Source organism: Protomyctophum parallelum (assembly GCF_964188405.1).
Source record: "Protomyctophum parallelum genome assembly, chromosome: 1".
In the NCBI taxonomy this organism is placed as follows: domain Eukaryota; kingdom Metazoa; phylum Chordata; class Actinopteri; order Myctophiformes; family Myctophidae; genus Protomyctophum; species Protomyctophum parallelum.
The window spans coordinates 1,389,359-1,415,731 of record NC_139697.1 but is presented as its reverse complement, the minus strand read 5'-3'; the positions used below and the strand labels follow the sequence as shown (position 1 = coordinate 1,415,731).

Here is a 26,373-nt window from a genome sequence, read left to right as displayed (position 1 = left end):
GCTGAACTATCAATGCAACGGGGAGCAAGTCTGACCACAACACTGCAGCGAATCACCAAAACATCCGATCTACAAGCATCAGTGACAACTGATCTACAAGCATCAGTGACAACTGACAAGTGTAGATCGGAGATCCATCTGCATCTATGAGAAAAAGGCGGTTTACAAAATAAGTGGTTACTCAACATAACGTATAGGTGTGTGCTAAAAATTAAGTACTTGTACTCGTTGTGTAAATACTAAATGGTATGGGGACAACATTAGGTTATCAGTTTCATAGAAGTTCACCTATTATTAAACATGAATCAGTGTTATTATTAGAGATGTCCCGCTACTGTATCGGTAAAGTATCGGATTCGCCCTTATTTGGTCATATGGGTATCGGCAAATATGCCAGTTTAACCACCAATCAGACACAGGGGTAAGGGGTCGACACTATGCCAGTCTAACCAGTGATCCCACACACGGGTAAGGGGGTCAACACTATGCCAGTCTAACCACCAATCAGACACAGGGGTATAAGGGGTCGACACTATGCCAGTCTAACCAGTGATCCCACACAGGGGTAAGGGGCCGACACTATGCCAGTCTAACCAGCGATCCCACACAGGGGTAAGGGGTCGACACTATGCCAGTCTAACCAGTGATCCCACACAGGGGTAAGGGGCCGACACTATGCCAGTCTAACCAGTGATCCCACACAGGGGTAAGGGGTTGACACTATGCCAGTCTAACCAGTGATCCCACACAGGGGTAAGGGGTTGACACTATGCCAGTCTAACCAGTGATCCCACACAGGGGTAAGGGGGTTGACACTATGCCAGTCTAACCAGTGATCCCACACAGGGGTAAGGGGTTGACACTATGCCAGTCTAACCACTGATCCCACACAGGGGTAAGGGGTTGACACTATGCCAGTCTAACCAGTGATCCCACACAGGGGTAAGGGGTTGACACTATGCCAGTCTAACCAGTGATCCCACACAGGGGTAAGGGGTTGACACTATGCCAGTCTAACCAGTGATCCCACACAGGGGTAAGGGGGTTGACACTATGCCAGTCTAACCAGTGATCCCACACAGGGGTAAGGGGTTGACACTATGCCAGTCTAACCACCGATCCCACACAGGGGTAAGGGGGTCGACACTATGCCAGTCTAACCAGCGATCCCACACAGGGGTAAGGGGGTTGACACTATGCCAGTCTAACCAGTGATCCCACACAGGGGTAAGGGGGTTGACACTATGCCAGTCTAACCACCGATCCCACACAGGGGTAAGGGGGTCGACACTATGCCAGTCTAACCAGCGATCCCACACAGGGGGTAAGGGGGTCGACACTATGCCAGGTAAATAAAATGTTGGGGCATGTGGAGTTTGCTTTGGAGTTGCCCAAAGTGCAAGTGTACATTTGAGTGAGGAGTCTGCTATAAACACAACACCAGATATATAGCTAGATAGCTATAAACACTATTCCTGGTCAGTGGACTTCAAAATAAGATATTTCTTCGTAATACATTTATAGTAATACAAAGAATATTATTCTACGGTATCGGCTAAAGGCTCATACATAGTCTGGATTTACGGTGGTGGGGTGACCACCGAACTACAACATGACGCCACGAGCCGTGGTGAAGAGCAAACCACCGCCACCGCTCCAGCCCTTCTCTCTGTTTTTACTCACCACCGCTCAACGTTATTTCAGCTCCGGTGGTCAGCTCACCACCGGAGCGGTGGTCACCTCACCACCGAAAATCCAGACTATGAATAGGCCTTAACACATACATGATGGGATCGGATCGGGACATCCCTACTTATTATTACACATCAATACATTCACCTACTCATTATTACACATTAATCAATACATTCACCGGACGTTTTACAAACATTTTGTCACAAAGAAAATTGGTGTAGAAATGAACCGTTAATCATTCCATCCACACAATAACAAACAACATTAAAAATGAATCTTATTTTTGGCAAGTATAACCGTTTTCTTTTTTGTAGGGACTGTAGTTTAGTTAAATCAATTCATTGATTAGTTGTTAATAAAGTATAAAGTACAGCTACCAAGTATGCTGTCCTGATGCGCTGCATTGAACTGAATATGAACTGAATATGAAGTTATGAACTGAATATGAACTGAATTTGAACTGAATATGAACTGAATATGACGACATTGAATATGACGAGGACATTGGAACGACATTATATTTAAACACAATAAATACGATAGATGCTTGAACACAAAAAAACAAAAACAAAAAACTGGAAGGCCGTGTTAATGAAAAACAAAAAACAAATCACATTCATTCATTTCCAAACCGACCAAACCGATTTGTTTGCGGAGCCCAGCGAGGCGCTAGCCGAGCGAGTCGCCGTGCCAAGCATTGCGACGTCCGAGTTACGTCCCAATAGGCAGAGAATAGTAAATATTAGTAGCTCCTATAGTTTCCATGCCCCGACAATAGAGTTGTAAATGACACATCCAGCAGGGGGAGCCCTTGACCAGGCAGTCCGGGGGAACACAGCCAAACACCACAGTGTCTAGTATGGTCCTATTGGCCACATTCCAACGTCCTGATATAACGGTTGATTTGGTATATTTAATACAGTGATAACATGCATTTCATAATAGACAAACAACAGCGCGTTTGATTTTCATTCTCAGTTGTGTCACACTTCCTAGTTTTTAGGGAATCTTGGGGGAATCTCTGTGGGAATACGAGGGGGGGGGGGGGTCGTTGATTCTTGTTTATTCTAAATCTTATTTGATCAGTGCAGAATCGTCCATTATTGAAACTATTTACAGTAAAAACAAAAGCATGTTCTGTTGTTCCGTTCTGAGCTTCAGCCGATTCCTTCTGGTCACCTTTATTCATGCAACACTTTCTAATAGGGCTGTGAATCTGTGGCTGTCTCACCATTCCATTCAACTCCATTCACTTTCTAATAGGGCTGTGAATCTGTGGCTGTCTCACCATTCCATTCAACTCCATTCACTTTCTAATAGGGCTGTGAATCTGTGGCTGTCTCACCATTCCATTCAACTCCATTCACTTTCTAATAGGGCTGTGAATCTGTGGCTGTCTCACCATTCCATTCAACTCCATTCACTTTCTAATAGGGCTGTGAATCTGTGGCTGTCTCACCATTCCATTCAACTCCATTCACTTTCTAATAGGGCTGTGAATCTGTGGCTGTCTCACCATTCCATTCAACTCCATTCTCTTTCTAATAGGGCTGTGAATCTGTGGCTGTCTCACCATTCCATTCAACTCCATTCACTTTATAATAGGGCTGTGAATCTGTGGCTGTCTCACCATTCCATTCAACTCCATTTTCTCAATCCAATAAACGATAAAAGAATAAAAAATCGAAAGCATTTTTTTTTTCCAGATTCAAAACAATTCTCTATTAAAAATGATTAAGGATTCAACACATAGGATTTCATCAAAATCTAGTCCAGCCAACTGAAGTGAAGTGACTGTACTACAGTAACTTGAAATGATGTTTACTGTGATTAGGGTATAAGCTTACATTTCATATCACAAACACCATGTAGTGAAAACTCCTGTAAATGTAACCAAGTCTCCTGGACTTCGAACGCAACATTTTGCGTTGAACAAATTAGTTTGGAAATCCACAGTCGTGCACACCACATCTCCAGTAGATAAAGAGTGCTGGGTGGTTGGGCCCTGAAAATAGCAGATATACAAGCTCTCAACGCGTTGCGCTTGTTAGATCTGCTATTATCCCAACACTTAGAAGTATCTAGTCATAACAACATGTCTACGGTGGAGTTTTATGAAACAAACACCTTTGCAGATGGAAAGAGGATAATTCTATAGCTTTTCGTACAAATGCAATGTTGGTGAGTTTGATAATGGGATCAGGACTGTTCCGTTTGGATGAATGGGGCTGTAATGGGAAAGTTGCACCTACAGTTATCACCTTTCCATTAACCCATTCAGTGCGGGAACCCCTTTTGGTGTTTTAAGCATTATGTCATACTTTAGCTATTGAAAAATAGCAGATCTACAACTTCAAGCTTAGTAGCGGTGCCACGCTACGAGATCTGCTATCTGCTATTTCTGAAAACTCTGCATGTGTCGCAAATCTTTGAATATATGTATTCTTTCACAGCGAACGATTTAACTCAAGTCTTTGCTTTTGGGGGGGGGGACGGGACGGGGGGGGGGGGGGACAACAACACATTTTCAGATGGGGGTCGGCGCCCAAATACAGATAATCTTTGGGGTCCTTGACATGAACCACTGACATAGAAACATAGGGACATTTCGTAAAATCGTCTAAATGGGATAACTTGACCCATTTTGGGCGGTAACCCATTTTGGTGTTAGCATCATGTCGTGCTTTAGCTATTGAAAAGAATAGCAGACCTACAAGCTACAAGCTTGTAGGTTCTGCTATTTTTGAAAAGTCGAAGAACGACTGACATAGAAGACATAGCTTTTTCAGAAAGCTGTCAGGATGTAGAAGAACATTTTTTAGAATCTGATCTCAGGGTTAACCCATTCTGACCGGGCACCCATTTTGGTGTCAGCATCATGTTATGCTTTAGCTATTGAAAAATAGCAGATCTACAAGCTCATATCGCGCCACCGAGCTTGTAGGTCTGCTATTTTTTTGAAAAATCGAAGAACGACTGGCATTTTTTATAATCTGATCTCAGGTCAGAATGGGTTTAATCAGACCAGTGTGTGTCCAGTGTGGAAACCTCGTATGAATCTGATCTCAGGTCAGAATGGGTTAACTTATAGATATGTCATGCCATGTGGTGCCACCAGGGGGCACTACTGGCTGCACAGCACAGAGTTCTCCAGGGTGAAGTCGTAGTGGAAGCTGGCCAGGTTGTGGTTGAGGTCTCGGGACAGAGCGTCGACCCCCCCTCCCCCTCCCCCCCCCTGCATCAGGGCCAGGATGTGGGGCGCCAGGCCGAACGGGACGTCCGTCAGGAGGTCCTGGAGGGGCGTGGCCTGGGCGGGGTCAGGGGGCGGAGCCTGCAGGGGGGCCGGAGGAGGAGGAGGAGGAGGGGCTGCTGGGGCGGGACGAGCTGGCGTGGCGTAAGGTGACTGCAGAGAAACACACACACACACACACACACACACAGACACACAGACACACAGACACACACACACAGACACACACACACACACACACACACACACAGACACAGACACAGACACAGACACAGACACAGACACAGACACAGACACACACACACACACACACACACAGACACAGACACAGACACAGACACAGACACAGACACAGACACAGACACAGACACAGACACAGACACAGACACACACACACACACACACACAGACACACACACACACACACACACACACACACACACACACACACACACACACACACACACACACACACACACACACACACACACACACACACACACACACAGTGTCATTTACAGTACTACTGAAATCTGTGTTTAGACATACAGTACCACCAGTCCTACAGTCATCAGTCAGACCTGTACCCCAAAACACCACCAGTCCTAAAGTCATTGGTACCACCCTTTACCCAAAACACCACCAGTCCTACAGTCATTGGTACCACCCTTTACCCAACCTGGGGAGAGCAACGGACTGACCTCATGCTTCCTCCTATGCATGAGGAGTCCAAGCCCGCTTCTTTTCACCTGACAGGAGGGGGGGAGAGTTTCCCCGGCCGGACGTAGCGCGTGGAAGGAACACGTCATTCCGACCAGTTCCTTTCCCCTCCATCAGGCGCCCCGGCTGGCCAGGGGGAGGCAGTATAGAGACCAGTTCCTTTCCCCTCCATCAGGCGCCCCGGCTGGCCAGGGGGAGGCAGTATAGAGACCAGTTCCTTTCCCCTCCATCAGGCGCCCCGGCTGGCCAGGGGGAGGCAGTATAGAGACCAGGATGATTATTTTACTTTACCTTGTTTGGCAGAACGATGACGTTGGCGGAGCAGGACGACTGCAGCAATGCGTTCATGTTCTGCATCTTCCTCCTCTGTTCCTCCACCGTCTCTCCTAAACAGAGGACAACACATTAAACCGGCCACACGTTCCCTCACTACACCGTCTCTCCTAAACAGAGGACAACACATTAAACCGGCCACACGTTCCCTCACTACACCGTCTCTCCTACACAGAGGACACACATTAAACCGGCCACACGTTCCCTCAATACACCGTCTCCCCTAAACAGAGGACACACATTAAACCGGCCACACGTTCCCTCACTACACCGTCTCTCCTAAACAGAGGACACACATTAAACCGGCCACACGTTCCCTCACTACACCGTCTCTCCTAAACAGAGGACACACATTAAACCGGCCACACGTTCCCTCACTACACCGTCTCTCCTAAACAGAGGACACACGTTAAACCGGTCACACGTTCCCTCACTACACCGTCTCTCCTAAACAGAGGACAACACATTAAACCGGCCACACGTTCCCTCACTACACCGTCTCTCCTACACAGAGGACACACATTAAACCGGCCACACGTTCCCTCACTACACCGTCTCCCCTAAACAGAGGACACACATTAAACCGGCCACACGTTCCCTCACTACACCGTCTCTCCTAAACAGAGGACACACGTTAAACCGGTCACACGTTCCCTCACTACACCGTCTCTCCTAAACAGAGGACACACATTAAACCGGCCACACGTTCCCTCACTACACCGTCTCTCCTAAACAGAGGACAACACATTAAACCGGCCACACGTTCCCTCACTACACCGTCTCTCCTAAACAGAGGACACACGTTAAACCGGTCACACGTTCCCTCACTACACCGTCTCTCCTAAACAGAGGACAACACATTAAACCGGCCACACGTTCCCTCACTACACCGTCTCTCCTAAACAGAGGACACACGTTAAACCGGTCACACGTTCCCTCACTACACCGTCTCTCCTAAACAGAGGACAACACATTAAACCGGCCACACGTTCCCTCACTACACCGTCTCTCCTACACAGAGGACACACATTAAACCGGCCACACGTTCCCTCACTACACCGTCTCTCCTACACAGAGGACACACATTAAACCGGCCACACGTTCCCTCACTACACCGTCTCCCCTAAACAGAGGACACACATTAAACCGGCCACACGTTCCCTCACTACACCGTCTCTCCTACACAGAGGACACACATTAAACCGGCCACACGTTCCCTCACTACACCGTCCTACAGTCATTGGTACCACCCTGTGCCCAACCTGGGGAGAGCAACGGACTGACCTCATGCTTCCTCCTATGCATGAGGAGTCCAGTAACCAGTGACAGACAGTACAGTAGCCATGCCATGTACAGTACGTACAGTAGAGCAGCAACCAGGTCAGAGGTCAGGATTATGTGTGCTTAGCGCCTGCTGGTCCTTTCTGATCACATTAATGGATTAGAACGCTTTAACTAAGAGTCCTGGGAAAACAACCACCGTGTTGTTTCATTATCATTAAAACACTTTTTAAATGTTTGTGGGGGCTCACTTTAAATACACCCCCCCCCCCCCCCCCCCGCCCTGTCGATTTCTGACCATTCTGACCCGAGATCAGATTATAAAAATGTCTGTTTGAAAATGACAGTTTTCTGTAAAAAGCCATGTTTCTGTGTCGGTCGTTCGATTTAAAAAAAAAATAGCAGAACCTACAAGCTCATAGCGCGCGACTCGGTGGCAAATTATGAGCTTGTAGATCTGCTATTTTTTAAATAGCTAAAGCATAACGTAATGCTAACACCAAAAAGGGGTTTCCGCCTAAAATGGGATAAGCCTCTCCAACCGATCCAAAATGCCGCAGCTCATTAGGTCTTCAACCAGCCAAAACTATCACACAAAGCAACCAAAGGTATGGCACTCCGTCCCCCCCCATATCTTCAAAGTCTGATCCAACCCTACAACAGTAACACCGCTCCCCCCTCTCCCCCGACACACACACACACACACACACACACACACACACACACACACACACAGTCCGAACCTTGGCTGGAACAGTCTGGACAACACCCCACTCGCCCCAGACTCTTCTCCCGTCTGCCTCTCAGACTGTGGAATGAAATCCCCATCGCAGTCAGAACTGCAGACTCACTCACCGTCCTAATCCCAATCTGCCGCCATAATCTGAAGACTCACCTCTTCAGACTCCACCTTAAAGCCCGTAGCACTAGCACTATAGGCTAGCCTGGACCACCTTACAGCATTACACAAAGGCTAGCTAACATGTAGCGCTATAGGCTAGCCTGGACCACCTTACAGCATTACACAAAGGCTAGCTAACATCTAGCGCTATAGGCTAGCCTGGACCACCTTACAGCATTACACAAAGGCTAGCTAACATCTAGCGCTATAGGCTAGCCTGGACCACCTTACAGCATTACACAAAGGCTAGCTAACATCTAGCGCTATAGGCTAGCCTGGACCACCTTACAGCATTACACAAAGGCTAGCTAACATCTAGCGCTATAGGCTAGCCTGGACCACCTTACAGCATTAAAACAAAGGCTAGCTAACATCTAGCGCTATAGGCTAGCCTGGACCACCTTACAGCATTACACAAAGGCTAGCTAACATCTAGCGCTATAGGCTAGCCTGGACCACCTTACAGCATTAAAACAAAGGCTAGCTAACATGTAGCGCTATAGGCTAGCCTGGACCACCTTACAGCATTACACAAAGGCTAGCTAACATCTAGCGCTATAGGCTAGCCTGGACCACCTTACAGCATTACACAAAGGCTAGCTAACATGTAGCACTAGCGAAAATCAAAAAAAAAGAAAAAAAACGTTTTTTGTTTTTTTTTATAGCAAAAATATAGGCTAATACGTAAGGCTGCATGATATATCGAACATGTACCTTCATCAGAGTGGAGAATATAAGTATAAATGAAGTTGAGCAAAGCCACTCTTCTCGGCCCCTCTCTCTAACAGACACAGTTAACGATGGCTTGTTAAGTGCCTGCCAGACAGACAATCAGATGAAATGAAGGCAGGTGTAGAGTAGAGTGTAGACTAGTGAACTGAACATGTTCTCTTTATATCAAGTACTTCATACCAGCCCCTTATGAAACTACTTCTCCCCAAATCCAAATGGATTTCATTTTCCATCCTGAATGGCAGTAACTAGCATACAATGAGAACTGAGAAGATCTCCACAAAGGTTTACTCATCAAAACTGATTATAAAACTTTAACCATCAAAGCATGCACTAAACATATAATGGTTATGTGACATGGCATGGCATGTGCATAATATAAAATCTTAAAAGTTTTATCTGATATTGATTTAAAAAAAAAAAGAAAAAAAAAAAAACGATTATTAATCGGCAGAGCTGTGGAATATTCGATTTGGCTGATGGTCACTTTCTGGCATCCCTACTTCAGAACCTATATACATTTCAACCATTTGAAAATAGCCGATCTACAAGCTCACAATGGGTCAGATCGCAACTACGGATGTGACGATGAGACATTTTGGCCGATATAGATATAGGAACTATAGGATCATATAATGCAGAGAGACAGTAAACTATAGGATCATAGAATGCAGAGAGACAGTAAACTATAGGATCATAGAATGCAGAGAGACAGTAAACTATAGGATCATAGAATGCAGAGAGACAGTAAACTATAGGATCATAGAATGCAGAGAGACAGTAAACTATAGGATCATAGAATGCAGAGAGACAGTAAACTATAGGATCATATAATGCAGAGAGACAGTAAACTATAGGATCATAGAATGCAGAGAGACAGTAAACTATAGGATCATAGAATGCAGAGACAGTAAACTATAGGATCATAGAATGCAGAGAGACAGTAAACTATAGGATCATATAATGCAGAGAGACAGTAAACTATAGGATCACAGAATGCAGAGAGACAGTAAACTATAGGATCATAGAATGCAGAGAGACAGTAAACTATAGGATCATAGAATGCAGAGAGACAGTAAACTATAGGATCATATAAGGCCTAACAAAAAAAAACTTTGGTTTCCGGTTGCCGACCGACTCTATTAAATATGCGCGACTCATATTATTTTATTGGCATTTGGTGGGAAAAAAAAAAAAAAAAAAAAAAAGCTCAGAATACGACCGAGTCTTTGATCATTAAAATTATCTTTGATGAGACCATCGGGATGCGCAAAGTCAAAATAAAGTTTTCTTTCGTCTAAAATATCACGTGCGCAAATGTTTTGGAATGCGTCATCGCGAGGTGCATGGTAGGCTACTTGAGGTTGTAACTCACGTTCCATTTCCAACATTCTAATGGTTTCCAGCGATTTCCAGGGGTGAGTAAACATCTTTGAATCAAAGTAGCAGCGATCCTCTGAAGTGACGCAGCATGTCCAATACTGTCCTCGTTAACAAAGTGCAACTTTTTCATCATTCACCGTTGGCTAACGTTGTGCAACAGTCCAGAACAGAGCTATACAATATTATGAAAACTGTCAACTTGGCTATAATCTACTAGGCTACTGTAGGCCTACATTAATCATTGCCTCTCAAACCCACATACCACGCGTAATGTGCGTTGCCTAACCAAAATAACAGACATACAAACTATCAACATGCCGCTCGATTGCGTGTCGACAGCTTGCAGATCTGTTCTTTTGGGCACACATGAGGCGCGCTGCGCTGCGATGCGGAAATTAGATTGCTGTAGTCTACAGCGCTACGATTTGGAAACCAAATAGCTGTAGCCTACAGTGGACTGTAACATTGCTTGGTCAACTATATTACGTGTATGCAGTGAACATTAACATTAGCGCTTTCATAGTTATATGGAGCATTTACCGTGGTGACGTTGATTTAGGTTATTCACCCAGCTGGGTACAACGAGACAGCAGTGTCTCGTTAAGCCCCGACGCTTCCAAAACGAGCTATTGCTGATTAATCGATGGGCGTATAGAACATTTAAGCATATGGCAAGTTAACTTAAGTTATATACTTTGATGCTGAACACTATTCGCAAACCAGAGGCCAGACAGCGGTAGCAAGTTCAACAACCACCGTTCTAATCTGTTTGACCAACCACCGTTCTAACACTATTCACTTTTAAGCTGCATACTGTATATCAGTATTTAGAATGGACTTAATTGTTAAAGCTCCTCATTCTGAATTGAGCTCATCTCATACCCTGGGGTAAAATGTTTTATTATTTTCAAATCCTGGTATAATTCATTCACCAGTCAGTATTCTTTGTTTTCCAACTCCTCATGCCATTGGTTGGTTTAAGTTAATTTGTTTGATCCAGGGATAGCCAGTAGCTCTCTGCTTCAAAACACAAGTTCATGTTTCAGCTTTATTACTTGAAGATTTTTTTTACATTTGTATTTATTTTTGGTATGTGAGTGATGCAGCACTTTACTTTGGTTTGGAGCTAAATGTTTAGCTGTAGGCATACAGTGTTATGTGTACTTGAACCATTCATTATTTAAAAGATGGTATTTCAGGCAAATATTGAAGTTATTAAAAAAGAAGCCTATCCATCATTGCCGTAGGAAAAAAAATAAAAAAAATCCCATCCTTCCCACGAAAAAAATAAAAATAAATAAAATAAAATAAATTCCTTGCTACCCATCCTTCCCACGAAAAATAAAATAAAAAAATAAAATAAAATAAAATCCCTACCTACTCAGCCCAAAAATGACAGCCAATCGGAAACCAAAGTTTTTTTTTTTTAGGCCTAATGCAGAGAGACAGTAAACTATAGGATCATATAATGCAGAGAGACAGTAAACTATAGGATCATAGAATGCAGAGAGACAGTAAACTATAGGATCATAGAATGCAGAGAGACAGTAAACTATAGGATCATAGAATGCAGAGAGACAGTAAACTATAGGATCATAGAATGCAGAGAGACAGTAAACTATAGGATCATAGAATGCAGAGAGACAGTAAACTATAGGATCATAGAATGCAGAGAGACAGTAAACTATAGGATCATAGAATGCAGAGAGACAGTAAACTATAGGATCATAGAATGCAGAGAGACAGTAAACTATAGGATCATAGAATGCAGAGAGACAGTAAACTATAGGATCATATAATGCAGAGAGACAGTAAACTATAGGATCATAGAATGCAGAGAGACAGTAAACTATAGGATCATAGAATGCAGAGACAGTAAACTATAGGATCATAGAATGCAGAGAGACAGTAAACTATAGGATCATAGAATGCAGAGAGACAGTAAACTATAGGATCATAGAATGCAGAGAGACAGTAAACTATAGGATCATAGAATGCAGAGAGACAGTAAACTATAGGATCATAGAATGCAGAGAGACAGTAAACTATAGGATCATAGAATGCAGAGAGACAGTAAACTATAGGATCATATAATGCAGAGAGACAGTAAACTATAGGATCATAGAATGCAGAGAGACAGTAAACTATAGGATCATAGAATGCAGAGAGACAGTAAACTATAGGATCATAGAATGCAGAGAGACAGTAAACTATAGGATCATAGAATGCAGAGAGACAGTAAACTATAAGATCATAGAATGCAGAGAGACAGTAAACTATAGGATCACAGAATGCAGAGAGACAGTAAACTATAGGATCATAGAATGCAGAGAGACAGTAAACTATAGGATCATAGAATGCAGAGAGACAGTAAACTATAGGATCATAGAATGCAGAGAGACAGTAAACTATAGGACCATAGAATGCAGAGAGACAGTAAACTATAGGATCATAGAATGCAGAGAGACAGTAAACTATAGGATCATAGAATGCAGAGAGACAGTAAACTATAGGATCATAGAATGCAGAGAGACAGTAAACTATAGGATCATATAATGCAGAGAGACAGTAAACTATAGGATCATAGAATGCAGAGAGACAGTAAACTATAGGATCATAGAATGCAGAGAGACAGTAAACTATAGGATCATAGAATGCAGAGAGACAGTAAACTATAGGATCATATAATGCAGAGAGACAGTAAACTATAGGATCATAGAATGCAGAGAGACAGTAAACTATAGGATCATAGAATGCAGAGAGACAGTAAACTATAGGATCATAGAATGCAGAGAGACAGTAAACTATAGGATCATAGAATGCAGAGAGACAGTAAACTATAGGATCATAGAATGCAAAGAGACAGTAAACTATATGATCATAGAATGCAGAGAGACAGTAAACTATAGGATCATAGAATGCAGAGAGACAGTAAACTATAGGATCATAGAATGCAGAGAGACAGTAAACTATAGGACCATAGAATGCAGAGACAGTAAACTATAGGATCATAGAATGCAGAGAGACAGTAAACTATAGGATCATAGAATGCAGAGAGACAGTAAACTATAGGATCATATAATGCAGAGAGACAGTAAACTATAGGATCATAGAATGCAGAGAGACAGTAAACTATAGGATCATAGAATGCAGAGACAGTAAACTATAGGATCATAGAATGCAGAGAGACAGTAAACTATAGGATCATAGAATGCAGAGAGACAGTAAACTATATGATCATAGAATGCAGAGAGACAGTAAACTATAGGATCATAGAATGCAGAGAGACAGTAAACTATAGGATCATAGAATGCAGAGAGACAGTAAACTATAGGATCATAATAAACTGCTGTCACCCAGCAGTCTGCTGTCACCCAGCAGACTGCTGTCACCCAGGCGGCTGTGTGCGCGCAACCTCGCCATCAAGGCTGTGTGTCCATGTGTGATAAAGATTTGAGTGTGTGTGTGTGTGTGTGTGTGTGTGTGTGTGTGTGTGTGTGTCTCACCAACGATGACGAAGCCTCCATCTGTCTCTCTCTCAGACGACGTCTTCTTAGAATCCTTACTGCGGAGACCCAGGAAACTGAACATCCTGTCTGTCTGTCTGTCAGCCTGTCTGTCTGTCTGTCAGCCTAATGAGATATAGAACTACTGTTGGTACTTTGTTGTACATTTTTTAACCAATACTTTTGTACTTTCACTCAAGTACATGATTGATTGATTGATTGATTGATTGATTGATTCTTTATTTAAGTGTCACGCTTCCAAAGAAGACACTTTTTACCGTTTTTACATAAACAATGACAATAAAACAACAAACAATGTGTGAATATTGTTACCAAACTGACTAATACAGCCCAGATCCTTACAAGGCAGATTACATAATATAAAACAGATTACATAATATACAACAGATTACATAATATACAACAGATTACATAATATACAACATGAAATAAAATACCATAAAATGACTGACTAATACAGCCCAGATCCTTACAAGGCAGATTACATAATATACAACAGATTACATAATATAAAACATGAAATAAAATGAAATCCACCATTAGGCCTGTGACAGGAGACACATGGACCTGCTTGGAGATCTGGGATTGTTCTATATATGTCCAACTCAAGACCCGGGGGCCAAATCAGGCCCGTGAATGAATTATCTTTGGATGATATTTAATTATATTAGAACTGGCCCTCTGGTATATTATTGCACGGACCACCATAATACTACAAGTCCTGCTTTGTGAGGATCATAGGGAACAGGAAACTGAGCTTAATTAGTATATTAGAACTGGCCCTCTGGTATATCATTGCACGGACCACTATAACACTACAACACAAGTCCTGCTTTGCTAGGATCATAGAACAGGAAACTGAGCTTAATAATAATAATAATAATGTATTTTCAGTTTTAAATGCATTTACTTTTTTGCCCGGGACGTCCTCCTGAGCGCGGTGCCCGTGTGTTGAAACACAGTCCGGCCCTCGACTTCTACCAACTTCTTTATTTTGGCCCACCGTGTATTTGAGTTTGACATCCCAATCTACTCTTATTCTACTCTTAATCTACTTTTATTTGTCATTGCCCCCCCCCCCACCCTTTTCCCCTCACTGTATATGTATCTTTTCCCTTTTTGCTCCCTATATGATGAATTCCTGTTCTGTTCTTTAGCTACATAGAAGTGTCTATTTGTACGTCTCTAAATGTTTTGATGAATTGAACAATGTGGACCCTGTTGTAAACAAGTGTATAATGCTTAATTGGGTCGTCCACTCACAGTTAACAGTCTTTGTATTGAGTTTGTGCTTGAAATGTATACTGTAATTCTGCAAACTGTTAATACATATTTCAATCAATCAATCAATCAATCAATCAAAAGCATACACTGAGATACAACGACATTTCTAAGGAGCTCCCACATAACCGGAGTACATAAAAACACTGACATAACACGTAACATACAACACAGAGTAACACGTAACATACAACACAGAGTAACACGTAACATACAACACAGAGTAACACGTAACATACAACACAGAGTAACACGTAACATACAACACAGAGTAACACGTAACATACAACACAGAGTAACACGTAACATACAACACAGAGTAACACGTAACATACAACACAGAGTAACACGTAACATACAACACAGAGTAACACGTAACATACAACACAGAGTAACACGTAACATACAACACAGAGTAACACGTAACATACAACACAGAGTAACACGTAACATACAACACAGAGTAACACGTAACATACATAACATAACATAACACGTAACATACAACACAGAGTAACACGTAACATACATAACATAACATAACACGTAACATACAACACAGAGTAACACGTAACATACATAACATAACATAACACGTAACATACAACACAGAGTAACACGTAACATACATAACATAACATAACACGTAACATACAACACAGAGTAACACGTAACATACATAACATAACATAACACGTAACATACAACACAGAGTAACACGTAACATACATAACATAACATAACACGTAACATACAACACAGAGTAACACGTAACATACATAACATAACATAACACGTAACATACAACACAGAGTAACACGTAACATACATAACATAACATAACACGTAACATACAACACAGAGTAACACGTAACATACATAACATAACATAACACGTAACATACAACACAGAGTAACACGTAACATACATAACATAACATAACACGTAACATACAACACAGAGTAACACGTAACATACATAACATAACATAACACGTAACATACAACACAGAGTAACACGTAACATACATAACATAACATAACACGTAACATACAACACAGAGTAACACGTAACATACAACACAGAGTAACACGTAACATACAACACAGAGTAACACGTAACATACATAACATAACATAACACGTAACATACAACACAGAGTAACACGTAACATACAACACAGAGTAACACGTAACATACAACACAGAGTAACACGTAACATACAACACAGAGTAACACGTAACATACATAACATAACATAACATAACACGTAACATACAACACAGAGTAACACGTAACATACAACACAGAGTAACACGTAACATACATAACATAACATAACATAACACGTAACATACAACACAGAGTAACACGTAACATACAACACAGAGTAACACGTAACATACATAACATAACATAACATAACACGTAACATACAACACAGAGTAACACGTAACATACATAACATAACATAACATAACACGTAACATACAACACAGAGTAACACGTAACATACAACACAGAGTAACACGTAACATACATAACATAACATAACACGTAACATACAACACAGAGTAACACGTAACATACAACACAGAGTAACACGTAACATACATAACATAACATAACACGTAACATACAACACAGAGTAACACGTAACATACAACACAGAGTAACACGTAACATACAACACAGAGTAACACGTAACATACATAACATAACATAACATAACACGTAACATACAACACAGAGTAACACGTAACATACAACACAGAGTAACACGTAACATACATAACATAACATAACATAACACGTAACATACAACACAGAGTAACACGTAACATACAACACAGAGTAACACGTAACATACATAACATAACATAACATAACACGTAACATACAACACAGAGTAACACGTAACATACATAACATAACATAACATAACACGTAACATACAACACAGAGTAACACGTAACATACAACACAGAGTAACACGTAACATACAACACAGAGTAACACGTAACATACAACACAGAGTAACACGTAACATACAACACAGAGTAACACGTAACATACAACACAGAGTAACACGTAACATACAACACAGAGTAACACGTAACATACAACACAGAGTAACACGTAACATACAACACAGAGTAACACGTAACATACAACACAGAGTAACACGTAACATACAACACAGAGTAACACGTAACATACAACACAGAGTAACACGTAACATACAACACAGAGTAACACGTAACATACAACACAGAGTAACACGTAACATACAACACAGAGTAACACGTAACATACAACACAGAGTAACACGTAACATACAACACAGAGTAACACGTAACATACAACACAGAGTAACACGTAACATACAACACAGAGTAACACGTAACATACAACACAGAGTAACACGTAACATACAACACAGAGTAACACGTAACATACAACACAGAGTAACACGTAACATACAACACAGAGTAACACGTAACATACAACACAGAGTAACACGTAACATACAACACAGAGTAACACGTAACATACAACACAGAGTAACACGTAACATACAACACAGAGTAACACGTAACATACAACACAGAGTAACACGTAACATACAACACAGAGTAACACGTAACATACAACACAGAGTAACACGTAACATACAACACAGAGTAACACGTAACATACAACACAGAGTAACACGTAACATACAACACAGAGTAACACGTAACATACAACACAGAGTAACACGTAACATACAACACAGAGTAACACGTAACATACAACACAGAGTAACACGTAACATACAACACAGAGTAACACGTAACATACAACACAGAGTAACACGTAACATACAACACAGAGTAACACGTAACATACAACACAGAGTAACACGTAACATACAACACAGAGTAACACGTAACATACATAACATAACATAACACGTAACATACAACACAGAGTAACACGTAACATACATAACATAACATAACACGTAACATACAACACAGAGTAACACGTAACATACATAACATAACATAACACGTAACATACAACACAGAGTAACACGTAACATACATAACATAACATAACACGTAACATACAACACAGAGTAACACGTAACATACAACACAGAGTAACACGTAACATACATAACATAACATAACATAACACGTAACATACAACACAGAGTAACACGTAACATACAACACAGAGTAACACGTAACATACATAACATAACATAACATAACACGTAACATACAACACAGAGTAACACGTAACATACAACACAGAGTAACACGTAACATACATAACATAACATAACATAACACGTAACATACAACACAGAGTAACACGTAACATACATAACATAACATAACATAACACGTAACATACAACACAGAGTAACACGTAACATACAACACAGAGTAACACGTAACATACATAACATAACATAACACGTAACATACAACACAGAGTAACACGTAACATACAACACAGAGTAACACGTAACATACATAACATAACATAACACGTAACATACAACACAGAGTAACACGTAACATACAACACAGAGTAACACGTAACATACAACACAGAGTAACACGTAACATACATAACATAACATAACATAACACGTAACATACAACACAGAGTAACACGTAACATACAACACAGAGTAACACGTAACATACATAACATAACATAACATAACACGTAACATACAACACAGAGTAACACGTAACATACAACACAGAGTAACACGTAACATACATAACATAACATAACATAACACGTAACATACAACACAGAGTAACACGTAACATACATAACATAACATAACATAACACGTAACATACAACACAGAGTAACACGTAACATACAACACAGAGTAACACGTAACATACAACACAGAGTAACACGTAACATACAACACAGAGTAACACGTAACATACAACACAGAGTAACACGTAACATACAACACAGAGTAACACGTAACATACAACACAGAGTAACACGTAACATACAACACAGAGTAACACGTAACATACAACACAGAGTAACACGTAACATACAACACAGAGTAACACGTAACATACAACACAGAGTAACACGTAACATACAACACAGAGTAACACGTAACATACAACACAGAGTAACACGTAACATACAACACAGAGTAACACGTAACATACAACACAGAGTAACACGTAACATACAACACAGAGTAACACGTAACATACAACACAGAGTAACACGTAACATACAACACAGAGTAACACGTAACATACAACACAGAGTAACACGTAACATACAACACAGAGTAACACGTAACATACAACACAGAGTAACACGTAACATACAACACAGAGTAACACGTAACATACAACACAGAGTAACACGTAACATACAACACAGAGTAACACGTAACATACAACACAGAGTAACACGTAACATACAACACAGAGTAACACGTAACATACAACACAGAGTAACACGTAACATACAACACAGAGTAACACGTAACATACAACACAGAGTAACACGTAACATACAACACAGAGTAACACGTAACATACAACACAGAGTAACACGTAACATACAACACAGAGTAACACGTAACATACATAACATAACATAACACGTAACATACAACACAGAGTAACACGTAACATACATAACATAACATAACACGTAACATACAACACAGAGTAACACGTAACATACATAACATAACATAACACGTAACATACAACACAGAGTAACACGTAACATACATAACATAACATAACACGTAACATACAACACAGAGTAACACGTAACATACATAACATAACATAACACGTAACATACAACACAGAGTAACACGTAACATACATAACATAACATAACACGTAACATACAACACAGAGTAACACGTAACATACAACACAGAGTAACACGTAACATACATAACATAACATAACACGTAACATACAACACAGAGTAACACGTAACATACAACACAGAGTAACACGTAACATACAACACAGAGTAACACGTAACATACAACACAGAGTAACACGTAACATACAACACAGAGTAACACGTAACATACAACACAGAGTAACACGTAACATACAACACAGAGTAACACGTAACATACAACACAGAGTAACACGTAACATACAACACAGAGTAACACGTAACATACAACACAGAGTAACACATAACATACAACACAGAGTAACACGTAACATACATAACATAACATAACACGTAACATACAACACAGAGTAACACGTAACATACATAACATAACATAACACGTAACATACAACACAGAGTAACACGTAACATACATAACATAACATAACACGTAACATACAACACAGAGTAACACGTAACATACAACACAGAGTAACACGTAACATACAACACAGAGTAACACGTAACATACAACACAGAGTAACACATAACATACAACACAGAGTAACACGTAACATACATAACATAACATAACACGTAACATACAACACAGAGTAACACGTAACATACATAACATAACATAACACGTAACATACAACACAGAGTAACACGTAACATACAACACAGAGTGAAGTGCATGATGGATGAAACTCTATAGTTCTGTGACAGGAGACACATGGACCGGCTTGGAGATCTGGGATTGTTCTTGATCTACTCTATAGTTAAAGTAGGAGTAGTACATTTTGAATTTCCTACTTTACCTTAAACAAGCAATGCATGAAATAAATAAACAAAGTATGTATTATATTGCAGCATTGATACTTTAGTAAAGAAATGTAGTAACAGACAGACAGACAGACAGACAGACTCACAGACAGACAGACAGACAGACAGACAGACAGACAGACAGACAGACAGACAGACAGACAGACAGACAGACAGACAGACACCTACCTTGTCAAAAAAAGTTGTGTGAATGTTCAGGGAGTGACTAATTAGTGTCAGTTAAACATTAAACAATAACATTCACATCATAATGCTATACAATCATATTAATACTATGAATATTAATAAGACTAACAAAGTGTCACTTGTTTCCGTGTTGGTTGTTATTGTTTGTTGACTGTGTGTGTGAGGCTTCCATCCCGTCCGTGCAGAAACCGCATCTCTCCCCACTATTAGTTCCGGACTGTCTGGTGGAATCCAACTCTAACAGCGGAACTATAAATCAATCCACACAGCCGTGTTCATTTCCGGTGGGGGGGACCCGACCGGACCGGACCGGATGAGTCGTAGAGGGCTGTCACGTGGTGTTGGGGGGGTTTCGTTGGGTTTGTGTCATCGCATAAACCGCCGAGGTTAAACACAGGCTGTGTTCCACCGCCCCCGCCCGCCCGGGACGCGCCGTGCCTTTCCCGCGAACACAACGCGACCACTAGGCAGCTTTTCGCGGGTAACATTCGCGGCAGTTGTGTGTTCATTATTTACCCGCGCCCGCCACGGACCGGACAGATTTACAGGAGATAATCTGACAAAAACAACACCTTATAATTAGACATTTAGATCATAATAAGAGACGGACAGACCGGAGGACATCTTTAGAAGAGACATCCCGCCACGGACAGACCGGAGGACATCTTTAGAAGAGACATCCTGACAGAATAACATCCTTTATTAGAGTAGAGATCTCATCATGTCTGTGTTTGACTCTCCTAAGACCAGGGTTAACTCCTCCATGCTAAACCAGTACACCAACAAGGCTGTGTCCTTCATAGGACGAGTGGACAAGGTGAGATGACTAACATGGTCTGTGTGTGTGTGTGTGTGTGTGTGTGTGTGTGTGTGTGTGTGTGTGTGTGTGTATTAGCCCCATATGTGCCCTCTCCCTACGCTCATTCTGTAGCTCCGTGTGTGTGTGTGTGTGTGTGTGTGTGTGTGTGTGTGATCATAATGTCTCCCTTATTGTAGGACGGACAGTCCCTCATTTCCAATATTTTTTAGGAGTCCCACGAATTGTTCAGTGTTCACATTGAGACCCTGTCTGTCCCACATTGTGACTGACAGGCATCAGTGTTCACATTGAGACCCTGTCTGTCCCACATTGTGACTGACAGGCATCAGTGTTCACATTGAGACCCTGTCTGTCCCACATTGTGACTGACAGACATCAGTGTTCACATTGAGACCCTGTCTGTCCCACATTGTGACTGACAGACATCAGTGTTCACATTGAGACCCTGTCTGTCCCACATTGTGACTGACAGGCATCAGTGTTCACATTGAGACCCTGTCTGTCCCACATTGTGACTGACAGGCATCAGTGTTCACATTGAGACCCTGTCTGTCCCACATTGTGACTGACAGACATCAGTGTTCACATTGAGACCCTGTCTGTCCCACATTGTGACCGACAGGCATCAGTGTTCACATTGAGACCCTGTCTGTCCCACATTGTGACTGACAGACATCAGTGTTCACATTGAGACCCTGTCTGTCCAACATTGTGACTGACAGGCATCAGTGTTCACATTGAGACCCTGTCTGTCCCACATTGTGACTGACAGGCATCAGTGTTCACATTGAGACCCTGTCTGTCCCACATTGTGACTGACAGGCGTCAGTGTTCACATTGAGACCCTGTCTGTCCCACATTGTGACCGACAGGCATCAGTGTTCACATTGAGACCCTGTCTGTCCCACATTGTGACTGACAGACATCAGTGTTCACATTGAGACCCTGTCTGTCCCACATTGTGACTGACAGGCATCAGTGTTCACATTGAGACCCTGTCTGTCCCACATTGTGACTGACAGACATCAGTGTTCACATTGAGACCCTGTCTGTCCCACATTGTGACTGACAGGCATCAGTGTTCACATTGAGACCCTGTCTGTCCCACATTGTGACTGACAGGCATCAGTGTTCACATTGAGACCCTGTCTGTCCCACATTGTGACTGACAGACATCAGTGTTCACATTGAGACCCTGTCTGTCCCACATTGTGACTGACAGACATCAGTGTTCACATTGAGACCCTGTCTGTCCCACATTGTGACTGACAGGCATCAGTGTTCACATTGAGACCCTGTCTGTCCCACATTGTGACTGACAGGCATCAGGGTTCAAATGTCATAATAATAGTTGTGTTTCTGATGTAAAGCTCTATCATTGTCTCCTTTCCTGTTAAAATAACATACTAAATAATATCCTCTAGGCTAGTCTAGGGCCCATGTCAGATACCACCATTTTAAAACAACAATGTGAGACACTGAATCACTAATAGTCGGACTAATGTCCTGTGTTGTGATTTGTGGTGTGTTGTTTTGTCGTGTCGTGATGTCATGTGGTGTTGTGATGTCATGTTGTGATGATGTCATGATGTCATGTGGTGTTGTGATGTCATGTTGTGATGTCATATGGTTGTCTGCAGGTCCATCCGAGCGGTAAAACCTTCACTCTGTCAGATGGAGAAGGGAAGGTCGCTGCTGTCGAACTCAACCAACCTGTGAGTGGAATGAATGAATGAATGAATGAATGACACCATTTTAATGTAATAACCACGTCCGTCATTAGGGTGTTACCGCTTTGGCGTACAGTACAGTACAGTACAGTACAGTACAGGCAGTGGTGTTCCTCATAAATGCCCACTTATGATCACTATGTCATTCTTTTTTTTTTATATATATATATATTTTTTTTTATCCCACGATTTTGTAACCCATTTTTCACCCCTGTGTCAATCATCTAATGTGATCCTGGGCTCTACACACCCTCCACCAACCTAGTCCCCATATATGGGGGACAAGGGGAGACCAACCTAGTCCCCATATATGGGGGACAAGGGGAGAGCAACCTAGTCCCCATATATGGGGGACAAGGGGAGAGCAACCTAGTCCCCATATATGGGGGACAAGGGGAGACCAACCTAGTCCCCATATATGGGGGACAAGGGGAGAGCAACCTAGTCCCCATATATGGGGGACAAGGGGAGAGCAACCTAGTCCCCATATATGGGGGACAAGGGGAGAGCAACCTAGTCCCCATATATGGGGGACAAGGGGAGACCAACCTAGTCCCCATATATGGGGGACAAGGGGAGACCAACCTAGTCCCCATATATGGGGGACAAGGGGAGACCAACCTAGTCCCCATATATGGGGGACAAGGGGAGACCAACCTAGTCCCCATATATGGGGGACAAGGGGAGACCAACCTAGTCCCCATATATGGGGGACAAGGGGAGACCAACCTAGTCCCCATATATGGGGGACAAGGGGAGAGCAACCTAGTCCCCATATGGGGGACAAGGGGAGAGCAACCTAGTCCCCATATATGGGGGACAAGGGGAGACCAACCTAGTCCCCATATATGGGGGACAAGGGGAGAGCAACCTAGTCCCCATATATGGGGGACAAGGGGAGAGCAACCTAGTCCCCATATATGGGGGACAAGGGGAGACCAACCTAGTCCCCATATATGGGGGACAAGGGGAGAGCAACCTAGTCCCCATATATGGGGGACAAGGGGAGAGCAACCTAGGGATGTTTAGGCCTGTCACAAAGATGCTAAATGATATTATACTGTATTGACATTTATACCACTCTAAATGATATTATAAACAGCTCATCACAGATCGAGTCGTTTGGAGGCCGACGTGATGGGAATGTTTTATGTATATATTTTATATATGTTTTAATATGTCTCCACCAGCTGGAAGAGGAGCTGAGCGGGGCTGTGGAGGTGATAGGGATGGTGTCCAACAAGGGGACCATCATGGCCACCTCCTACACTGTGCTGCGGGAGGACAAGGGCATCACCTTTGGTACGTTTATATCAACCTGTTGAGGAAAGGTCTAAATCCTGACAGTGTTCTGAAAAACCTCATGTTTCTGTTTCATGTCTTCTATGGACGCGTGATGATGATCTATTATTAACCCATTCTGACCTGAGATCAGATTCATATGAGGTTTCCGCCGGACACACACTGGTCTGATGAACCCATTCTGACCTGAGATCAGATTCTGAAAATGTCAGTTGTCCTTCGATTTTTCAAAAAAATAGCAGACCTACAAGCTCGTATCGCGCCACTCGGTGGCGCGATATGAGCTTGTAGATCTGCTATTTTTCAATAGATAAAGCATAACATGATGCCAACACCAAAATGGGTGCCCGGTCAGAATGGGTTAATAGTATTATTGGTTTATGTTGTATAACTGTATAATCCATTGACTTCTCACAGATGTACACACGTTATTGTAGGCGATAATTACAACCTGTAATCTTTGTTGTGTGTGTCCCTACGCCCCCCATAACCCTAAAAGAATTATAATAGAAGATGTGTGCCTTGAGCGAGGGCCGGTGCACACAAAATATGTTTTCTTTCATTTCCTTTGACCCTCCTGGCAAAAATCACCCATGTGTCGTTTCATGGAAGAAAACATTAGAGCTTGTAAATCAACTATTTTTGGACGATTCTTTTTTTTTCTTTTTATTATTTATTTTGTAACTTTTGATCTAAAATGCTCTTTGTTTTTCCCTCTGCGTTGCAGATCTGGAGCTGTACAACGAAGCGCTCAAAGTCATCCACGACTTCCCGCAACATTATCCCTTTGAAATGCCCTCCAGCACCTACTGACCCTGGAGAAACCCTTCCGTTGTTCCCTGATGTTGTTTAGTTGTCTCTGATTTCACATTTATTTTGTTATTAGAAAACGTTGTAAAAAAAGAAGAAAAAAAAAACTATTTGTACAAAGATGGCGTGTCTTTCTAATAAATCTAATCAGGTTGTTTTTGTTAGCACAGCACTCTGACTGGTGGTGCTTTCCTTGGCCTCAAAACGGCATTTATCAGACGCTCTTAATCCAGAGTGATTTACAGTAAGCAAGAACAGCATACATACATAGAAATAGTCATCTAGAATCATAAGAAACTCCCCCCTGTCAGGTGTAAAGGAGCGACTTGGACACTCAGGCATGAAGGAAGCATGAGTTCAAGTCCGTTGCTCTCCCCTTGTCCCCCATATATGGGGACTAGGTTGGTCTCCCCTTGTCCCCCATATATGGGGACTAGGTTGCTCTCCCCTTGTCCCCCATATATGGGGACTAGGTTGCTCTCCCCTTGTCCCCCATATATGGGGACTAGGTTGCTCTCCCCTTGTCCCCCATATATGGGGACTAGGTTGCTCTCCCCTTGTCCCCCATATATGGGGACTAGGTTGCTCTCCCCTTGTCCCCCATATATGGGGACTAGGTTGCTCTCCCCTTGTCCCCCATATATGGGGACTAGGT

The 26,373-nt window shown here is 42.0% G+C and overlaps 2 protein-coding genes across 2 annotated transcripts; one reads left to right on the top strand and one right to left on the bottom strand.

Moving 5' to 3' along the window:
* Window positions 1–1,789: 1,789 nt before the first annotated feature.
* Window positions 1,790–21,224, bottom strand: umad1 (UBAP1-MVB12-associated (UMA) domain containing 1). Its single transcript, XM_083771109.1, has 5 exons — window positions 21,039–21,224; window positions 13,802–13,927; window positions 5,957–6,051; window positions 1,840–5,098; window positions 1,790–1,809 (listed from the first exon to the last, which is right to left on the bottom strand). Exons 2-4 carry the CDS (start codon window positions 13,884–13,886, stop codon window positions 4,820–4,822), a joined length of 459 nt encoding a protein of 152 aa, XP_083627235.1. The 5' UTR covers window positions 13,887–13,927; window positions 21,039–21,224; the 3' UTR covers window positions 1,790–1,809; window positions 1,840–4,819.
* A 463-nt stretch (window positions 21,225–21,687) lies between these two features.
* Window positions 21,688–25,890, top strand: rpa3 (replication protein A3). Its single transcript, XM_083769965.1, has 4 exons — window positions 21,688–21,873; window positions 23,517–23,591; window positions 24,797–24,908; window positions 25,636–25,890. The coding sequence occupies exons 1-4, from the start codon at window positions 21,778–21,780 to the stop codon at window positions 25,719–25,721; spliced, it is 369 nt and encodes a 122-aa protein (XP_083626091.1). The 5' UTR covers window positions 21,688–21,777; the 3' UTR covers window positions 25,722–25,890.
* The last annotated feature ends 483 nt before the right edge of the window (window positions 25,891–26,373 follow it).